Here is a 21,640-nt window from a genome sequence, read left to right on the forward strand (position 1 = left end):
CAACCCCTTCGTATAACTTCAGGAGAATATCCGGAGTTCAGCGCATGTCTGTAAGCAGCTGTACAGTCCAAAGAAATGCAGGTCAGGTCAACATGTGACTCTGAATTCTCCGTAGTTGTGAAAGTGAGCGTGCATGTTTGTTTTGTCTCTATGTGTAATAGATACCTGTAATAGACTGTCAGGGTGACTTTTGACAGTGGGACCTGCTCCAGCCACTTATACGACCCTCAAAGGAGCAGCTGCACACAAGATTTGTTTTAAAGTTTGCTTTGCAGATAAAATCAACATGAACTCGCCTGCTTCTCTTGGTCTTTGCTTCTGATTCTCAACATGGTAAAAAACACGACACACGAAACACGGGTCTCCTACTAAATTATCTACCTGAAAATTTCTTGATGAAATGAATTTAAACAGAAATTTGGTGATAATTGTTTCTTTTATCTATTTAAAAAAACTCATTTTATCAGCATGTCATAAAGATACTGTATTTTCAGTTGTCAGTGTTGTCATTTACCTCTTTAGCTTAGATTATATTATGATACACAACGTTGCCTAAAAACTCAAGAAGCAAATTGTATTGACATAAAAGTTAGAGGCTCTAAAAAATGTAAATGTAATGAATAAAGTGGCCAACAGCCTCTTGATTGGAAGAACCTACCAAAGTTCTTTCTAATGACATCAGTGTTTGTTGTTGTGTTTGCTTTTCTGACATTTGTGCTTGTTAGCGACACTGAATGACCTAATATCAGATCTTCGCTGTCGATGTACCACAAAGAGCCAGCAGTTTGTGTTTGAGTAGTTTCATGCCGTTTTGTTTGTGGCCTTTACTGAAAACATGCAATAAGCCTAATGGCTGCTCCTCAGATAAGTGTATCTGATGTTTATTGCCTCGCCTAAGGAGTTTATGTTTGCATTTGGCACGAGTAGACAAAACCACTGGACAGATTACCACAGAAACCTGGTGGAAAGATGTGGTCTGAGTCGAGAAAGAACCTATCCAGGATCCAGGATTTTTGTTTTCACTTTTCGAAGTTTTTCCTTGATTTCTTGATAATTCATGGAACTTGATGAAAAAAAAAATCTGGCATATTGACTGTTGGACCTTGGCGGAGGTAAATGCACATCTCTCTAGGATGTAAGAGATTCACCCAAACTCCAGATTTGAAAGAGTCCACAGTAGATAACATCCTCTTGCATTGATGTACTTTGGACCAGTCACCATGAGTGATGGCTTCAGCTCATGGCGCCGAGCACTCGGACTTAGTCGGACACAACTCTCTTTATCTCTCTCTCTCTCTCACACACACACACACAGAGAGCCTAAAACAGACTGATTTGGGACTTCACCACAGGAGACCACCTGTCCCTTGAGTTTTTGTCATGTCGCTCACCCTTGCGTGTAGATGAGGCAACTGCTAACTTAACTCCATGATTGGCATTTGGGGTTGTGCACAGATCAACAGCTTTGATATATGTATTTCCATAACTTAAGTATGAACAGCTGGGAGGCCATACGCCTATGTCTCCTAAGGGGGATTGTGTGACTTACTGAGCCATTGTTTAGTTCTAAAAATTCATATCTAACCGGCATGTAAGATGTCATAAGTGGATTAACAAGGATCCGAACAAAAGTTATTCTCTTGTGTGCAGCATGCAGGGTATATTTGGATAACCACATCCCAACGGGAGTGCTCTGAAGAGGAGCTATTGACAGGCAGGTCAAGAAGAGAGTGAAGTCTCGAAGGTACATCCAGTCTGTGCTTTTGTTATTATGTGCTGATCCAGCACGAGAGGAAAAACCTGTTCCGTTGGCTGATTGTTATGGGGTCAACGAACCCGGGACGAGTGGAAACATACTGATCCCTCTGCTTAACACTGGTGAAAAAAGATACCAATCAATGAAATGTCACCGGCATGACTGTAGCGTGCATAATGCATTTAGGCCAGAACACTGGTGTTACATAAGAAAAACATGAAAGCAGCCACAAGCTTCATTGACCTTTATGCAATTATTTATGATGTTTTCTGGAAAGTATGACAACAGCTGTGTCTGATACTCACAGTGACGTTTAGACTTAATAGCCTCTCTTCTCTCAATCTTATGTGTTACTGAAACAAAAATACAGTATAATATTTTATTTTTTTCATATCTCAAGTGATATTCTCTGAATGTACAAGAGAAGCAAACACTTGAGGATCTGCTCATGTATTTGGTGCCAACTTTAAAAACATGACTCCTGTACTTGTTTTTATGGACCTGTATATACAGCTACATATGCACATGGAGTAGTGGTGTGTGTTTGTGACGGTGTGCGTGAAATGCATGGATCGCAGAAGCTCACTTTGCTGCTATCAAATGGTGAGAACCCGTCATCAGGTGCTGTGGGTGCCAAACAATGCATTGGCTCAAACAAAAGCTCTCCCCTTTACTCCCAACCTCATCCTCGCTCAGAAAGGGAGAGCGCTTTTGACTCATCCACTTATTGTATTACAACCAGAGGCAATGATACAAACCCGGATAACTTCCACCACCATGGGTGGGAGCAATTAGGACTTGCGATAAGCGAAATATTGCTCTTAAAATACAGTCAACGATAAGGGAAATAATAGCCTGGCTAATAATAGCTGTGCGAGTCGGGGATGAGGAAGTGCAGGCTTCTAATAACAGCTCATGGTTTACTAACAACTTGGCTCTCCTCAAAAGTAAATACAGGGATTTAAGGCTGCACTGCCGTGGCAGACGTCCAAGAGATATATATTAGGAATCCATTAGCAGCGTTAAATGTTGATCTGTGTGGCACGCAAGCCCCGAGGCTTTTGAAGTTAGTGTTACTCTGGATCCCTACTGAGCCCACCGCACCGTGTCCCAGGGCTGGTGACAGGAAGGTGAATGGCCGTCTGTCAGAGGTCACAGTCACACTAGCCAAATCTCTTGTTACCCTGCTATTCCAGTTACAATTACAATGCTAAGACAGTGGCAACATATGTTGGGCCGACTTAAGAATGCACTGTCGGGGTGAAGCTAATTAACAAACATGTGTACTATCAGTGTAAAAATAGGGAACGACTTCCTGCCATTGAAATGTACACCTCCCCTGCATGTCTGTATCACAATGCATTGTGAGAAGAAGTCTTTAATTTGCTATTCAGCTCATCTGACCATGTTATTATATAGAAAGAGCAGATCATCCTGATGAATCAAATAAGTTTAGACCATTTTAAGCTGCTCCGTTTAAATCAGCGAGCCTTTGTGTCTCGCAGTCTTTTTCACATTTTCATTGAGTGATGTCAGATAAAATAACAAGACCCCGGTCCCATGATGTAATTTCACACACTCAGGGTTAATCCAAAGGAAGTTACACACTCTATCTTGTGCTCTCACAGGATCCTCCCGCTGAAGTGTGCAGAAAGTGTAAAAAGCCTAATGTGCCATGTGCCTTGCCTTTTAAGTTTCGCAGAAAGACAGGACTATTTTCTTTGTTTGGGATGATGTGTCACGAGCACCTTCATGTTGTAAAGCTGAGCTCTTCTCAGCATTAAACATGCCTGAATCACATTTCCAAGAATCTTTGTTTTGGTGTGTATAGCCTCCGGGGGCTGAGCAGGGATGATCGGGACATCATATATACAAGGTCACGTATACAGTGACAAACCATGTGTTGAAACTCTACACCCGTGCTTTTATTCCCATGAAATGCTGCCGATGGATCAGTCTTTGCAAACGTTTCCTAAAGTTGGCCCGGGAGCTGGACGTGTCAGACGCACACACGCAAACTTCAGTCACCAAACTCCTCTCGTGTTTCCACTGTTTAAACTATAACCTGTTGTTCTCGTCCCAGTATTGATCTGTGTGCTTTATAGTAAAAGTCAATATTGTGAACCGTTGGGAGACAGAACAAGGAAGGACAGTGCCTGAAACTGTGGAGTGAATGATTTTATATAACTGGACAGTGAAACTAAGCTTTTGTATGTTTTAAAAAATATATATTATTGGAGCTCCAACATCTGGTCCGCACACACTTGTTCATCTCATTTAATGTAATTCAAAGCCCTCCCTTTTTAAAATTCTCTTTTGTCAGTATTGAAAGACTAAAAGTTGCGTTTCATCAATCTCTGTCGGTGTGAGATGGTGGCCTTGGCTCCGTGCTGTACGTTGTGCTTAAAAGGAGATGGAGGCAAAAGCAGCTGAAATTGGAATTCCTGGATGTTTAGCTCACAGTCACACAGTTCAAGGTCTGGACTCCCTCACGTAGTTCGAATCAGTGGGAAGAGCCAGCGGGGGAGTGGATGGGTTTGGCTGGTTGGTTGGTTTGTCCGGCTAATTAACCAAATCTTGTGTGCTCGTAGACGCGGCGCTGTAATTGCAGCTGTGCCTGCGATGGTGTGAGCGGGCAGGAAGTGAAGGGTGAGCGAGTACACAGCTGGGAGGAGAGCGTCGTGTCCAGGCCTGATCCCTCCCTCTCTCCCTCCCTCTGTCCCTCCCTCTGTCCCTCCCTCTGTCCAGCCAAACACTGACCCCTGACCACTGAGCAGCCAAGACCACTGACAAACGTGCACTCGCGGTGGGCTTCTTATAGCAGCCTTGTGTGTTATGATCAGCTAATACAACTGTAAATTTAAGACCGATAGGTATTGATTAATTTGTCAAATGTTGAGTGATAATTCAAATGAGGAAATAGGGATGACAGAGCAGACACACCACCTGTTGCTGCTGTAACTTGTGCTGTTGGGGCACTGAGAGGAGTAAAATAGAGCTGAAGCAATTCATTGATAAATCTACTGGTTGATTGGCGGGTTATGAATCCATGTCAGTTTATTGTGTTATCTTTCAAGCAAGATAATAATCTGAATATATGAATTCCTGGTCAAGACAGGAAGATTTGCCTTAGGAAATAATGATGCACAGTTATTATACTGATTTCTGCCTTTTTAAAACCTAATTATTTCTCAGTAAATGGAAGTTAGCTTTATTTCCAGCCCTAAAGCAAGAAGGATCTTGGTAAAAGCGGCAGCAGCAGGTCAACCTAACTCCATGTAAGTCTTGAAACCTTGATGTTGCACTCCACCGTTTTTATGTAAGATCATTGTGTTGCCGCTTCTCAAGTTCACAGAGACGGGAAATGTTGGGAAAGAGGAGGAAATCATAAATGTCCTGGAGCAGACCTAAGCCAAAGATGCTAAATGGTATAATTCAGCCAAATGAAGTGAGCCTGTAATAAGTCAGTAATAAGACAGATACAATGTGGGTTCATGTAATGATAATAATAATCCTCCTGTTTTGTTTTAGTGAATGTCTCGTCAACAAGAATTAGTGAGACTACAAAAATAATCACATGAAAAATATTGTTGTCTAGTTTCAAGCCGTTCCCCCACTGTAGTCCTCTGTTGCCGGATGTTTTTCTCTGTATCTGAGTAATACAGTGTTTATTATTGTAACAGTCTACCGAGAACATATTGAAGGTCAAGATATTGAAGTTGGAGGTTAAATGAGCATTATGATCTTTGGATTCAGGAAAGATTTGTTGGTTAAATTAGAGTGGGTCATTTTTAGCTGGTGGTCCCAGTTTTTTTTAGTCCGTAATTCCAAGATCGCTGGGAGATTTTTCTCATGTTTGGACAACTTTTATGTGTGAGAGTATTAATTCAGGGTCTGTTTTTCTGACAGATGTGCAGCCTGGGTCCAGCTCTATTTAGCTTTTGCGGAATTTGCCTCTGCATTTCACAAAGATTATTCCGTGGCCTCGCCGGTCGCCTGAGACCAATTTTGGTTTGGCCCGAGCCATGACAAAAACAAAGCTCTGATTCCAGATGGCAGAGGTCCAAGATGGCACAGACAGCACCCCGCACCCCTCTGCAACATCTATCTTTATAAGGAATAGCTTCTGACATATGTCAGTGATTACACGTTAATGTAACCCTCCAGTAGATCATGACTAGTGCAACAAATTGTCTATTTTTACCACTCTGGTACCACATGTTTTCTTTTCAGGCTATGATCAGCAGTGTGTGACTGGGCTTTGACGTCCATCTCTGGAAGACATTTTAAAAGCTCCAGATGCCTATCAAAGGTCATGTGCTGCAGAGCAGCCCCCATGTCAACTGCAGTCTCAGTCCCCAGAGCCCGAGTGTTGTCTTATGGGATGTAGCTCTCTGGCCTTTAAAAGTTTAAACTTCAGCTTTAGTGGAGCTCAGTGTTGGAGAGATAGCTGAAGTTATCTTTCATTGCAGACCTTTTCAGATAAATCTGATCATTGATTACCTGAACAATTATTTTTTATTCAATAAGCAACAGTATGTCTGTGGTTATGAGCTCTTAGCTTAACTTCTCTCAGTGTTTTGTCATTGGAGTTAATATTAGCTACAGATTCATCACCATGTGACCACGTCGACTACAGACATGGCTTCCATAGTTATTTTTGCTGAATGTATCTATAACACTTTTACCCTTATTAAACCACAATTAAAATCACAAGATCTGAATTGTCCTCTAAACATGCCTGATCTCCCCATCTTGCAAAGTTAAAGAAAGTGAGAACAATTCCTGGATCTTCCCCCTGATTCAGATCTGCATGTAAAATGGGTTAATGGGTTCTTTTCTGACACATACCACATTCTTCCACCAAGGTTCGTGCAGTTTTTGTGAAATCCTGCTAACAGACAGACAAACAAACAGACGCAGAGGAAAATATAATCTCTTTAGTGAAGGTAATAATCAATCGAACCTATCGGCTGTCTGTGGCGTAGGTTTGGCCGCTGCATGAATTGATAATGACCTTGATGCTGTGCATATGTACATTCCAGCATGCTTGTGTGTGAGGAAGTTGTCCAGTGGGATATTATTAAAGATGAAATGGATTTGCTGTGTGTTTGCCAAGCAAAAATCTTTTCCATCTCCTTCCCTCACTCGTTATTTAACATGCTATCCGTTTGCCTTGCTTTATAAAGCACCTTGCCGGGGCCGCACCTTATAAGCCAATGTTTGGACTCCTTTTAACTTCACTGCCAAGAGGTTCCTGTTCAAGTGAATGTTGAGAGAGGCTCGTTTTAGAGTGCCAAAAGCCTGCCGGGAGAGTCGTCATGCCGGAGACATCAATGGAAGACGGTCTAAGTCCAGCTTAATGGTTATGAAGAGAATGGCACTGAGCTAATTATGAGAAACGGCTCCTGCTCTCTTTGCACCACATCGCTGTTTGGAGAGGGGAGTGTCAGAGCGGCCATGGATTTTCAGGTCTGGGTGATAAAAGTGCAGCAACAGACCCAACAAGCTTAAAGATGAAAGAGCTGCCGGTCCAGGCACACACACGTATACACCGATTTATTCAAAAGCCATTATGAATACTCCTGCCTCTAATCTGCAGTCGGTGCGGTGACTAAGCATATAACTTGTGCATTAACACAAGCTTTGTTCATCATATATCCCCATGCACACACGAGTTACACTTATTCTGAGCTATCAAGCTGTTATATTGAGCCGTCGTCAAAAAGAAGCTCTGACAAAGCTGAACCTGAATGTGATGAACCTGCGGATTTTTTGATGCTTTTCATGGCGGTTTCAATACATTTGCAACTACATGTGCATCCTTGGTGCGGTGGTGAGCATGCCTCACAGCCAGAAGGTCCCCGGTTCAGATCCCAGTTTGGTCAGGGTCTTTCTGTGTGGAGTTTGCATGTTCTCCTCATACTTGCGTGGGTTTCCTCCTTCAGTCCAAACATGAGATGATGTGAGACTCTAAATTGATCGTTGGTGTGAAGGTGAGAGTGAATGGTTGTTTCTCTCCGTATGCTGGTCGTGTGACACGCTGGCATCCTGTCCAGGGTGTTTGCCCTTCCGCATGTTGTCGCAACCCTCAAAGGATTATCACTATAGATAATGGATCGACGGATGTGCACACTTGGTGTCACTGCACTGTTGTTGGTTTTACTGTTCGGCACAATACACAAAAATCCCAAACGTGGGACCTCCTTCGTTTAAACCCACTCTAAATGCTTGTCGCCAAAACGATCAAAATCAATTTGACAGGAATGTCTTAACGAAATCTCAGTGCGCTCACACGGGAAGCGAACTCGTCTGAACATAAATTGGATGTGCTCTTGTAGTGAAGCGGGGTCTTGGGAACTGCAGGTGGCCCTGTATCTGAGAACAGACCACTTAACTAAGTTATCTGGCTCACTCTGTTCGGAGCCATCTGCTCGGGATCAAAACGGGCAGGTCCTATCTGTGCCATTCCAGAACAGGAGTGTCAGGTCTCCGTTGGTGGTGTGTAACATTACGACGCAGGGCTTATCAGGCAGCTCCGGCCTGTTAGTGATTTAGAAGCACAATAGACTAATCACTCCACTTGAGCGACAGTGCGGCACAAATTCAGCGTTGCACTTAAAGGAACGACTGCTCAGCCACTCATGTAAAGAACACGAGTGGATGTTCTTCAATAGCCTGATGATGAGATGCCTCACACCCACTGACAGGTTTGATCTGAATCATTGAAAGTTGACGGACAGATTGCATCAGCCATTCTCTCTCATCCCGCATCAAAGTGCTTCTTGGTCTTTCCTGAAAACCTGTTTGAAGGAACGTGGCTGCATCTGTATCCAACGGAAAAAGGAATGAGTGACAGGAGAGTTTGGATGCTCTCTTGTTAGTTCCTGAATAATGCCGTTGTGCTGAATCTCTATCAGGCACATTAAGAGACGGTGCGCTTCTGCACCTGCAAAACATCAGTGTGTTTATTTTCTCCCCGCTCTGCTTCTAATCCAGTTTGGCCATTTGTTTTCGCTGGCATAGGAAATAACACGGAGAATGGAATTTGCCTGCCACTGTCCTGTGGCGATGGTGTTCTGTTTCAAGCACAGGTCATTGTAGATTGTCTCCGTCTTGTTGTGACAACAGAGGACAGGTTCTTTGTATACAGTGTAAACCTCATCTCAGAATGGTGGTAAACAGCCCACCGTCCCTCTACAAGTTGGTGTTTTTGTCTGTTTTCATGGGGAGCTTTGTATGAATGTGTGTCTTTGTAAGTTATGTCTCGTTTTGTTTGGCCTAATTATTCACATTTCGATTTGACAAAGGCATGCAGATTGTAATCTTCAGTTGTGTTTTTCTTTCTAATAATAAATTACAAACGCACACACAGACACACACTGGACTGGCAACATATCTGGCTCAGAAATACTGATGCTAGTGATGAGATCTTTCAAGTCCTCCAGCTTAGTCAAGATGTTGTTATTAAGACAGAGTGTGTTTGTGTGTGTGTGTGTGTGTGTGTGTGTGTGTGTGTGTGTGTGTGCGTGCGTGCGTGTGTGTGCGTGCGCGTGTGTGTGTTTGTGTGTGTTTGTGCCTTGCCTGCATGTTTTTTCTCATTATTGATGATATCATCTTCAGAGGAAACACTCAGTTCTCTGGTCATGGGTCAAGTGACTTTCCCAGGCTGGAGTGTGTTTCTGAACATAGAGAGGACGTGCGTGTATGTGTGTGTGTTTGTCCGAGCCCGTTTTGTTTCTGAGCGGAGGGGAAGCCCAGAGCTAAAGGCTCCATTTCTGATGCTCGGTCTTGGCTGTGGACGAGCGAGAAGAGAAATCTCTAACAGACTTACACACTGGCTTACCACACACATCCAGAAACACGCAGGCACACACACGAAGCAGCACGAAGGAATGCTTTCAGGGTTGATGACCCCGCAAAACCAACTGCACACTATATCTAAACTTAATTTACTTAAGCCACAGATAATGCTTTTGTACAGTGTGTGTGCGTTCGCTTTCTCAGAGCGTCATTGTTAAACCAACATATGTTCCTGCTGTAGGCATACAGAGGGAACTACTACTTAAGGATGCCTCTGTTATTCAGTGTCTAATTCAAATATCATCTGTTTTTAGCTCTCAAAACAAAAGTCTCCCTTTCACAGGCTTGATGAATGTGTCCTGTTTTTAATTTGGACTGCATTACATACACACTGTGTAGAGAAAGTAAACTTTCAACTCAAGTAGAACCATAAGCGGTGTCCTCACATGTGTCAAGTCCTGCATCACACCCTCTGGGCTTGCTGTCTGCATGCTGTTTCTGAGCGCGACACGAGAAGAATGTCGTCTTGCTGAGCAACCACGAGGCCACGGCCATCATCTCTAACCAGATCACATCTAATGGCCCCTCAGACGTTTGAGGAATTTTTCTCCTTGCAGTAAATCCTATGACATAGAGTGTTATCATTTTGGTTTATTGACCTCACCCAGGTCAGAGAGAGTTCACAGTATTCTTATGATGTGACATATGCATACTTTGTGTCTTTTGTTCCTCCCTTTTCACATTCTCTGCCGTGTATGTGTGTGTGTCTGTGTTTTCAGGTCAGTGCCAACGTGCTGATCTTCCTGTGCACGAACATGATCGGGATCTGTACCCACTACCCCGCGGAGGTCTCCCAGAGACAAGCCTTCCAGGAGACGAGAGGATACATCCAGGCTAGACTGCACCTGCAGAGGGAAAACCAGCAGCAGGTTGGCTACACACATGCGCGCACATATGCAAAGACCTACATGTGCAGGGACACCATGAATGTTCAAGCAAATAGACGAGGGCGGAAGCCCTGTTTCGCATCCTGTTGGAAACACGGAGAAATGCAAAAGAGCAACCAATGGGTGTCTCCATCTTCCAGTCTGATTTGTTTGCTTCATTTTCGAGGTCAACAATATGTTCTGGAGTATAGCATGTATCTCCACTCCTTTCTATTTGACTAACACGTTCCCACGCAGATGCCAACAAGGCAGGGTGACTCATTGAGCTTTCTAACGGTGGAAACTCATGAAAATGAATGGGCGCTCGCACTGTCTTTCTTTAATTTCTCTCTCTCCCTGTTTATTCTCTCTCTCTCACGCACACTCTCTCAGGAGCGCCTACTGCTGTCAGTACTGCCAAGGCACGTTGCCATGGAGATGAAGGCTGATATCAATGCCAAGAAGGAAGATATGATGTTCCACAAGATCTACATCCAAAAACACGACAATGTTAGGTAAACACAGATAAATACACATACATGCGTCTACACAAACACACTCGTGACAGTATCAGAGAACTTGTGTACTTTGCTGCCACAGCTCCAGCACCAGTAACTTTGACCTTGTTCAACTGACTGATGTGTCAGTTTCAGAGTCACTCCAACAGCTATTTCCCTGACAGCATGTATTATGCATGTTGTTGTTCATTGACACTGACAGCTCCGGCTGCTGTAAGGATATTGACTTGGGCACACTGCTGTGCTTTCTGTAGCAAATGGTAGGAGGCAGACCTCAAGTTTGCTGGCCCACTGACTCAGTCCTCACCACTGGATTTCAGCTCCAGAGTGGGAATCAGTGAAACTTTCCATCCATTAGCCTACCATCAAGCACAGCCGGTGCTTTTCAGGCCGCAGTGGTGATAGGGGACAATGAAACAAGGCTGCAGCGGAGATCTCTTGTCAGAGGTGACCCAAATAGGTACAGGTGATGCACTTAGTGGAACAATCCATTGCAACGCCGCAGCTCTAGGCAGGTGTAAACTTACAGGAACAACCCATTATCCAAATGCAACACAAGATTAAAACCAGCTCTCACTCCGAAATTGATGTAGAAGCTATTTTATGTAAACACATGTCATTTATTCATGTTTTCTGGTGCTGTTGGAGGTTAGTTTGTGTCACCAATGTTTGTATAACAGGCCTATATTTTTGACATGGTTACGATAAGAGACTCAAAACAAAACAAAAAAATTGTAAAACAGGCTCACATAGTTTTCCTGTCACTCCTCTACTGTGACGAACAACAGATTTGACTTTATCCTTCCTTTGTGCTCGAAGGCGGAAAAATATCTTCCTCGGATTTAGTTCGACTTTATTCCTCGACTTTTCTTACTGTATTCTCAGAATGCAAAAAGGGGGAAAACTACTGGCTACTACTACTAGTTTTCTGTTTCACAATTTCAACAGTAAAACATAGTCCCAATGAAATCCATGAAAAAAGAGCTAATACAACCAAATCTACTGCCACCACATATATCGGATCAAGTGAAATATGTAAATTGGGTGAACTGACCCTTTAAAGCTTATCAGTAACATTATCGCCTGGAGTGTTGGTTTAGGTGGGAGATGCCGACGCTGCTGTAATTAAGGGCCATCTCTCCCTCATGGGATCCACAGCGCCATCTGTCGCCTTCAACCGGAACTCGGTGTCCGGGGTGTTGTTTATTCTCGCTTTTCATTACTATCAAAAGTTAGCAATGAGAGGCATGCAGACAGGGGGACGGTGGGTGGCGTTCTCAGAGGGACGGGCTGGAGGAGATGACCTACATTGGCCTAGATGATGAGAGCTAGAGCTGAACAAATGTCTGCCTCTCTCTCTCTCTCTCTCTCTCTCTCTCTCGCTCTCTCTCTCTCTCTCTCTTTCCCTCTCCCCTGCTCACATGGCAATTGGACAGTGAGGAGAGAGAGAGAGAGGCGCTAGACCATGCAAACCAACTCTATACTTTATTGATTGATCTCATTCTCTGTCTCCTTTGTCCTTTTTTTTCTCTCTCCCTCTCCCTCACCCTCTCCCTCCCTCATCACCTCCTCCTCAGCATACTGTTTGCAGACATCGAGGGCTTCACCAGCCTGGCATCTCAGTGCACGGCCCAGGAGCTGGTCATGACGCTGAACGAGCTGTTCGCCCGCTTCGACAAGCTGGCCTCGGTGAGCGCTGACACCTGCCGCCACCATTCTTCACAGCAGAACTTTGAACCGCTTATGTAACCGTGCAGTCTGTAGCCCTCACTGTTAGTATGACAAAGCCAACATGATGTACTAGTCCAGGGGGGTCCAGGGGGGGGTTACTTTAGCATTGTGTAACGCATCAATTAGACTATGCTGAGACCGATGACTCATCTAAATTATGCACAAAAGGCTCTATACTTGACATGAGTATGGTGTGTATTAGCTGTAATTGAGGGCCTAATATTTTACATGTGTGTGTGTGTGTGTGTGTGTGTGCGTGTGTGTGTGTGTGTGTGTGTGTGTGCCCCTGCTCTCCAGGAGAACCACTGCCTGCGCATTAAAATCCTCGGGGACTGTTACTACTGTGTGTCAGGGCTGCCTGAGCCCCGGGCTGACCACGCCCACTGCTGTGTGGAGATGGGAGTAGACATGATCGAAGCCATCTCGTGAGTCACAACACACACACTAAAGGCTGCTGCACACTCGAGGATAATCGGGCCGATTTTAGACCCGATTTGCCCTTCCGACAATCGTGTTCCCGACTGGAGGTCAGTCGGTGCCGATTATCTCCAATAATCCTGAAGTGTAAGGGGTTTAGAAAATAATCTAAATGCTTCTGAATGAGTTGGAGACTCACAATCTGGAATCATAAATATCAAACGTATCATACGTTTTTTTTTCTTCTGAAGTCACGTTCAATCACGCAAGTTTTCCACACAGTTCAGAAGGTGGCAGTAATGCACCTAAAAGTTGTTCGCAAACCGACGTAAAAAAAACTGAAGAAGAAGAATCTCGAGAGTTTCTGTGAGATTCCAAGTCTCTGGAATTGCCACCGTGAAATCGTTTGATAACAAACAAACGGCAAGTGTGTGGTCTTACGTAGTGGCCAAATCGTCTAGTGTGTGCGTTCTGAAGTTTATAAGATTAGAAATCGGTTTAATCCGTCATTATGTCTGTGGTCTCCCAAGTTTTTTAAATTGTTGAAAATCCTCTAGAGTGCAGCAGGCTTAATGCACAGAAACACAAAGACTCACACACTCAAAACCGGAACGCACACCCTCACAGTCATGTACCGACATTGAACCGAAAGCCAAATCATTATTACACATCGTATGAAGGTGACACCATTTTTTTAACAAAAGCATGTGTGTGTGTGTGCATCTGCAGGCTGGTGAGAGAGGTGACGGGTGTTAATGTGAACATGCGGGTGGGCATCCACAGCGGTCGTGTTCACTGCGGGGTGCTGGGCCTGCGCAAGTGGCAATTTGATGTCTGGTCCAATGACGTGACGCTCGCTAACCAAATGGAAGCTGGAGGCAAGGCCGGGTAAGTCCCTCCTACTTCTTTTGACGCTGTAATGACAGAGGCTCCTATTGGCCAGCTCATTTCTGACACGTTGTATGTTTGTGTTTGTTTGCGTGTAGGCGTATCCACATCACCAACGCCACACTGCAGTATCTGAACGGGGACTACGAAGTGGAGCCGGGATTTGGAGAAGAGAGGAATACTTACCTGAAGGATCACACCATTGAAACCTATTTGGTGCTGGGCTGCAGCCAAAAGAGGGTTAGTGCACGGTCAAACACACACACACACACACACACACACACACACACACACACACACACACACACACACACACACACGTCCTTGAGTCCTCTTTAGAACTTCACAGCCATACTGATGCTGTATTTCACACACACAGTGTAATGGCTTGTCACCTGGCATAGAAGGCCTTGTTTGTCAAAGCATGTGCCCTGGCGGGGTTTCTCTTCATTTCCAGAAAGAGGAGAAAGCCCTGATGGCCAAGATGCAGAGAGCACGTGCAAATTCTGCTGAGGGACTGATGCCACGCTGGGTGCCTGACAGATCCTTCTCCAGACCCAAGGAGCCCAAAGCCTTCAGGCAGATGGTGAGATACACTCAGGGAGCATGTAGCTCAGCACGGGGCACCTGTTCCTCTTGTCGAGATCCTATTTCCCATGTCTCCACTCTCTAAAGTCAAATCAGAAATATCCTTTCTAATTATGTCTGAAAGTAGCTGTCGATGGTAGATATTTCTCTTAGATGGTCAAGTGTCCGAGGGTCAACTTCCCACTTTAAACTAATCTTTTACCAACCTCCTTTCTTAACATAGAACCTCTGAAAACAGATTTTAAAATTACGTTTTTAGTCACGCCATCGGCATGACCAGAGGGATGGCAAATCCCAGTCGCTCATTCAGTCCACTGTTGAATGGATGCCATGGAATTTGGTCCTGACATTCATGCCTCTCTCAGGATGAATTGTAATAACTTTGGTGATCCTGTTGCATTTCCTCCAGCCTCATGATCATGTCAAAGTGATGGTTTGTCCATTCATTTGATTTACAGCCAAATTACATGAAAACAAATAACATTCCCATGAGCCTCAGCTATACTTTGTGTTTGGTTACTTAAGTAACTCCAAATATTATTCATGCTGCCTTTACTTTACTAGAGATGAATCCATTTCAAACCACATAACCATCACTGCCCACGTATTTCCATGCATATTTTACGTTGTCATGGTTTTTAAGAAATACATCCACTAGACGCAGAGTCGTGACTGATAATGTACCTCTTAAGAAAGAGGCAAAAGAGGCTGATTGTGCCTTTGCCTGGGTGAAGTAACATCATATAGATGCTTGTAGTTTCTTACCAACTCTTAATTTCTCCTCTCAAAATGTTCTGCTTTTGTTTAAATTTCTTCCCAAGGTCCCATGATTGTCTCACTTAAACTATTGGCAACATTGCCTCCCACAATGTCCTCTGGTACTGCTCCTTTTGGTCAGTTTTGTTCGTATCTGTTTCAGAAGATGTGCACAAATACGGATGAAGACAGACGACTCATCAGTGTGATACAAACTACCTAAAATGACAGAAAACACCCTTGAGAAAAATATATTTAACATGTACTTTGACTTTTTAGTTTGTTCCATGTCCCATTCACTAACATGGGAGAGGTTAATGAACTATACTGCAGCCAGCCACTAAAGTGAGATAAAGATAATGTGGCTTAATATTTGGGGAAGTTGTCGATCATCCTAACAGTCTATGGTGAAGTTCCACAGTGTTGTTTCTTTTAAAATACTTTTACCTTGAATCAATACGATTTTCTGTAAGTATAACTTTGAGTGTGACAGATATGTACAGTACTACCTTTATGGAAAAGCTTTAATCAGTCAGTGGTGCTGTGAGAGGAAGTATTGATCTGAACAAACAGGAGCAGAGCTCCCAGGGATTCCCAGCTGATTGTGTTCTACTGAAACCAGTCTGACGAGGCTGCAGCTGCAGATATTTCCTTTCTCACTCACTCTCTATTACTTCCTCCCTCTCTTTATGCTACAAGTCTCATTTCCTCGTCTTTCCTACATTCTTTCTCTCTCTTTTTCCTTTTGTGCTGTCCATCTCAGGGTCTGAGCCCTAGGGGCAGAGAGGGTGTAATTTGAAGCCTCTGAGCATTAATTAAAACATCAGTCTGGCTCTCAGGGATTAGCTGTGCAGATGTCTGTGTCTCTGTCTATTTTTCAGTTGCACTATGGCTACATGATAATCTCCCCCTTTCCCTCGATCTCTTTCCTGCACCGTCTCCTCTTTTTGCTCTCGTCGTCTCACTCTCTCTGTTTTTGTTTTTCTCAGGGCATCGACGAAGCATCCAGCAAAGACAAGTGAGTGTTTTGGCCCCACTTTTTGTTATTAGGGCGGCTTTTGTTATTTAGGGTTGACTGGCAGACTGTCAGTGTGGCGGTTGAACTTCAGAGCACACTGTTGGTTTTATACAGTCAGATGAGAACAGACAGAACAGGCTAACTTCCTCACACAGGCACGCACACACACATCTACGCACAGACACAAACACACACAGCGCAGTGACCTATTGTTCCGTCTACCTCGTAGCCGCTGCACTCAGGAGGCCCTGAACCCCGAGGATGAGGTGGATGAGTTTCTTGGACGGGCCATTGACGCGCGCAGCATTGACCAGCTGCGGAAAGATCACGTCAAGAAGTTTCTGCTCACTTTTCAGGCACCTGACCTCGAGAAAAAGGTTGGTCTTAGACCGAAGGTTGTTTGCAATTCACCAAAACTCGCTGTCGCGTAAACGGAATTGAAAAGTTCTCCTTGATATCCTATTTTCAGTACTCCAAAAAGGTTGATGATCGCTTTGGAGGATACGTGGCCTGCACGCTCCTTGTTTTCTGTTGCATCTGTTTCATTCAGATCATCATTTTCCCGTGGTAAGTAGTCGTCCCCCCCCCCCCCCCGATACTTTGCTTTTCCTGGTTTCCCAGTGAATTGTTGATAGGAAATGTGTTCTTGATTTGTTTATGAGGACTTAATAAGAATTATACATCCTAATGAGCTTGTTTTCTTTCTCTTCCGCAGGACAACACTTATGCTAGGTCTTTACATCAGCATCTTCATCATCCTCACCAACATCCTCTTCATCTGTGCCATCTACTCCTGCATCAAAGTAAGAAACAAAGGCCTTCATCACTCATATGATTCCTCTTCAGATAAGAGTCATTATCACATGTCTTCAGCCCGCACCACTAATGGTATTAACTCTTTCTTATCTGATCTTGTCCCTGCTGCCTGCATTCAAGCTCTTCCCGGCTGCCTTGCAGACTGTAACCAAGAAAATAGTCCAGTCACGTGCAAACAGCACACTGGTTGGCGTCTTCACCATCCTCCTCCTCTTCATCTCCTCTTTTGCTAATATGGTAGGGACTACAGCTGTCAAGCGTTGTGACTCTTAACTAGTTGCTTCAAGATGTCCCGGACAGTATAACCGGGAACGAGCCATGTATCTGCCTCTGTTTCATTTGTCTTGTTGTGCCATTAATACCATCATACACTTCATCTCAGATGTTGATGAAGAACTTTTACTACATTTGAACATATTCTGCCCCATCTTGCAATTTCTTTTTAAAATTAGACCAATTTGCCAAAGGGGATGCTATAATTACAGCTGCAATTAATCATAGTCTGTGCCTTTGACAGATGGAGTTGTAGAAATCTAGTCTATTTTTAACCATCATATTACTTCCATGTTTACTCACAGTACAAAGACAGATTTACCACTGAGTTTGTGCATGTGTGGAAGAAGCTCAATGCCGATTTACCGTAGGACACATAACAAATGTTATGGTCTGTAAAAGTGTTTTAAGAACAATTATAAATGGGACAGTTTATCAATATTGAAACCTTTTCATTTTATTTAATGTCGGTGCCTCCCACAGAAGCTGCTGTGGCCACAGTTCAGCGAAGATGTTTATTTACTGTATATAAAGTACTTGTTGCACATTTACTTTGAAACATCAGGGTTGATTGTAGATGTGTATCACTCTCTGTGGACAGTGGCTTTGCACCTTGTAGCGGTTGCTTTTCATGCTGTGCCGATCCACTTGTTTGATTGGCGGCCTCCAGGGTTGTTCCAGCCTGTGATTGGCTGCTCAGCCTTAAGCTCCAACATCAGACTGGCCAATTTAAAATTCCAAAAGGACTTATTCAGTAGGTTTTTCCTGTAATTCTCTGCTACTGGGTGTTTATCACTGGGTGTCTCCCCATGTTTTTTAACTCTTTGTTTGACTACTGCATTGTATTGTATTAAAGAGTACAGTACTGAGGTATGTGACTGAAGACATTTTAAAATTCTCTGGCAAAATTACATGACAGACATTACATGGATGAAAACACCTAGTTATAGTGTTTGCTTATTGATTCATGAATGGTCCAAGGGCTGTGAGATTTATAACCAATAATCAAAAAATGTTATGTGGTTTGGAAATTAGCCGTTATCAGGCTTTATTGACACAAACAAATGAAATCATCACAGATATTTTAGTTTTATTGGCTGACTGGTCAGTGACAGACTCTTTCTTTCTCTCCTGCCAGTTTTCCTGCAGCACAGAGAATCTGGAGGAATGCATAGAAGAGCAGCTGAACACAAACGTGACTCTCTGCCTGCTGCACAACCTGACCAAGGCAGCGAAGGATGGTTTGATTCTGTGCTCCAACCAGGTCATGCCCTGCCATTTCCCCGAGGTCGGTCCCAAAGCATGACATTTAGGCATACACGTCTGTTAGCATTAACTCTTATCTGCGTGTTCTCACACACATATACACAGATGTGCGTGCCTGTGCATTCATGATTGGCTTTTGAGTGTGATGTTTGAATATTCACCTTACATCCCCCCCCCCCCCCCCCCCCCCCCCCCCCCCCCCCCCCCACGGGTGCATCTCTCCTGCAGTATTTCAGCTACAGCGTGTTGCTGACCCTGCTGGCCTGCTCCGTGTTCCTCCACATCAGCAGCATAGGGAAGCTGGCTCTGATGCTGCTCATCCAGCTCACTTTCATCCTGCTGGTAGAGTGGCCTCAGGTGGTCCTGTTTGACAACGCAGACCTGATGGTCAAAGCCAAAAACTTGTGAGTCCCCTGCCGGCACCACTCCAATAAAGTCATTCACACAGTCCTCCCCATGTAAAGAACAATCTGAATAGTTGGTTGCCCCCAACCCACATATGTCCCTCAAAGAATAAGCAGTTCAGATAATGAATGGATGGATGAATAGTTCATCTCCTGTGTCTGCTTACGATAAAGTTCAGATCGTACAAGACCTACTTTGTCATGTTAAGAGCCATTTTTCCTCTTCTTTCCCCTGCAGGAAATTATCAAATAATTCCCAACAACAGTAAGTTGAGTTACTTTGTTTTCTTCTGTCTAATTTCATCGACTCATATGGTTTGTTGACACAAATTTCTCTTGTCCATATTCAGGCCTAGTCTCAATGAAACTGCAGAACAGTGGTGAGTGATTTGACTTGTTGGTTAACACGTGTGTTGGGCTTCATTTACTGTTTGACACCCATGCAGTGACTCATACACGACTCTTTCACTCCTCAGCCTGGAGACTGTGACCAAGGTATCCCTAAAGGTCATGACCCCTGTAATCCTGACCGTTTTTGTTCTGGCTCTCTACTTGCACGGCCAGCAGGTGGAGTCCACTGCTCGCCTCGACTTCCTCTGGAAGCTGCAGGTACATTAATAACACGTACATTAATAACAACAAAACCTAGGCTAGAACGACTATATGACTCGCTCACTTAAGTTATGCAGTTATATGATGGTGAGACTAAATGACCCTGTCCCTCCTCAGGCCACAGAGGAGAAGGAGGAGATGGAGGAGCTGCAAGCATACAACCGGCGCCTGCTGCACAACATCTTACCCAAAGACGTGGCCGCCCACTTTCTTGCGAGGGAGCGTAGGAACGACGAGTTGTACTACCAGTCATGTGAATGTGTCGCTGTCATGTTCGCCTCCATTAGCAACTTTTCGGAGTTTTATGTGGAGCTGGAGGCCAACAACGAGGGAGTGGAGTGTCTCAGGCTGCTCAACGAGATCATCGCTGATTTTGATGAGGTGAGGAGAAGAACTCCTATTCAATTAATGCAAGAAACAATTATTAGATAAAGTGTGTAAAAATGGGAAATTAAGAATTTATTTTTTGCTGCATGCACTCACCATTTTCCTGGGTCAGAATTCTGCTGCTTAGAATATTGTTGACTTAGAGCTGATGTGCTGCTTTTGTTTGTCTCATTTCCTCTTCTTAATCTCCTCTCCAGATCATCAGCGAGGATAGGTTCCGTCAGTTGGAGAAAATCAAAACCATCGGCTCCACCTACATGGCAGCCTCCGGCCTCAACCATTCCACCTACGATAAAGAAGGCCGCTCACACATTCTAGCTTTGGCCGACTACGCCATGAGGCTCAGAGAACAGATGAAACACATCAACGAGCACTCCTTCAACAACTTCCAGATGAAGATAGGTAAGCCTGGAGGTAGCGGAGATTGGTCTTGAAACATAATCTATATCCTGAATGTGGATGGGCATTTGTTCAAAAGGAGAACTACAATAGTCCACTTCCTCAGAGCCAGCTTATGAATTTAGTTAAAATGGTGTTACTGCTGTGATGTAACACAGCAAGGTGATTTGTTCTCAGGACTGAACATGGGGCCTGTGGTGGCAGGGGTGATTGGAGCCAGGAAACCCCAGTATGATATATGGGGGAACACAGTCAACGTGGCCAGCCGCATGGACAGCACAGGAGCACCAGACTGCATCCAGGTACAGCACATGTCATGGACGTCACAGGAAGCAGTTTGCATTGTTAGGTCAAGTGACTCCGCCGATGCAGAAAAAACAACCCGGTTGAACCAGTCATTTTGATGTTATCAGCCATCGCTCAAACACGAATGCGCTTCATCTCTGATTATTCATACCCAAATCGTACACAACTCTTTATATCTGCACATTGAAAAACCGCAGACATATTTCCACTAAGTCCAAAGCATACACAGTTGTGGTGTCTGGAAGAGACCAGGTCATTTGCTTCTGCTCTTTATAAAAAATATCACAGCAGATACCAGTGCTACAGATACAATCGCTACACAGTCCTTCAGCTTAAGGATTTAGACATCTGGTCTGCAGAAGTGCCCTTGAGCAGGACTGCCTGTCAGCACTGGATGTGCTGTTCTCGAGCATAAACGGCGCTCTGATGTCCCTCTGGAGGAGGGCAGAGAGCTAAATTTGAATTCCCTGCAGAGGCCGTTCAACTGCTACAGTATTGTTATCTTCAGCAGGGACATTTTAACCATAGTTCGGAGCCATCGCTAATTCCTCAGAGAGCGAGGTTCAGCTAAGGACAAGATTCCCACAGTGTTATTCACCCTCTTATTTATAGAAGTAGACTTTAAGACACATTTTGAAAAGTGTGAGTTACACCAGTCTAGAGAGCTGTAGTGAGATTTTTCCGCCCCCAAAATCAAATCCATAAATTGTCTGCTGGAAAGAGCACAGACAGAATTATGCTGCCATCTGTTGTACAGGCAGAGTTACTGAAAATGC

At 44.1% G+C, this 21,640-nt stretch overlaps 1 protein-coding gene across 2 annotated transcripts in view; it reads left to right on the forward strand.

The window, feature by feature from the left end:
• Positions 1–21,640, forward strand: part of LOC117764768 (adenylate cyclase type 6-like) — a 36,780-nt gene that overhangs the window by 12,247 nt on the left and 2,893 nt on the right. For both annotated transcript variants that reach the window (XM_034590836.1, XM_034590837.1), the window contains exons 4-23: positions 10,339–10,488; positions 10,879–11,000; positions 12,581–12,692; positions 13,032–13,159; positions 13,881–14,039; positions 14,138–14,279; positions 14,497–14,625; positions 16,373–16,401; positions 16,631–16,778; positions 16,871–16,968; positions 17,117–17,204; positions 17,338–17,454; positions 18,629–18,778; positions 18,985–19,160; positions 19,399–19,425; positions 19,511–19,540; positions 19,637–19,769; positions 19,890–20,153; positions 20,357–20,561; positions 20,736–20,860. In XM_034590836.1, coding sequence (XP_034446727.1) covers positions 10,339–10,488; positions 10,879–11,000; positions 12,581–12,692; positions 13,032–13,159; positions 13,881–14,039; positions 14,138–14,279; positions 14,497–14,625; positions 16,373–16,401; positions 16,631–16,778; positions 16,871–16,968; positions 17,117–17,204; positions 17,338–17,454; positions 18,629–18,778; positions 18,985–19,160; positions 19,399–19,425; positions 19,511–19,540; positions 19,637–19,769; positions 19,890–20,153; positions 20,357–20,561; positions 20,736–20,860 — 2,532 coding nt within the window. The remainder of the gene's footprint in view (positions 1–10,338; positions 10,489–10,878; positions 11,001–12,580; positions 12,693–13,031; positions 13,160–13,880; positions 14,040–14,137; positions 14,280–14,496; positions 14,626–16,372; positions 16,402–16,630; positions 16,779–16,870; positions 16,969–17,116; positions 17,205–17,337; positions 17,455–18,628; positions 18,779–18,984; positions 19,161–19,398; positions 19,426–19,510; positions 19,541–19,636; positions 19,770–19,889; positions 20,154–20,356; positions 20,562–20,735; positions 20,861–21,640) is intronic.

This window comes from Hippoglossus hippoglossus, chromosome 7 (assembly GCF_009819705.1).
Source record: "Hippoglossus hippoglossus isolate fHipHip1 chromosome 7, fHipHip1.pri, whole genome shotgun sequence".
Classification (NCBI taxonomy): domain Eukaryota; kingdom Metazoa; phylum Chordata; class Actinopteri; order Pleuronectiformes; family Pleuronectidae; genus Hippoglossus; species Hippoglossus hippoglossus.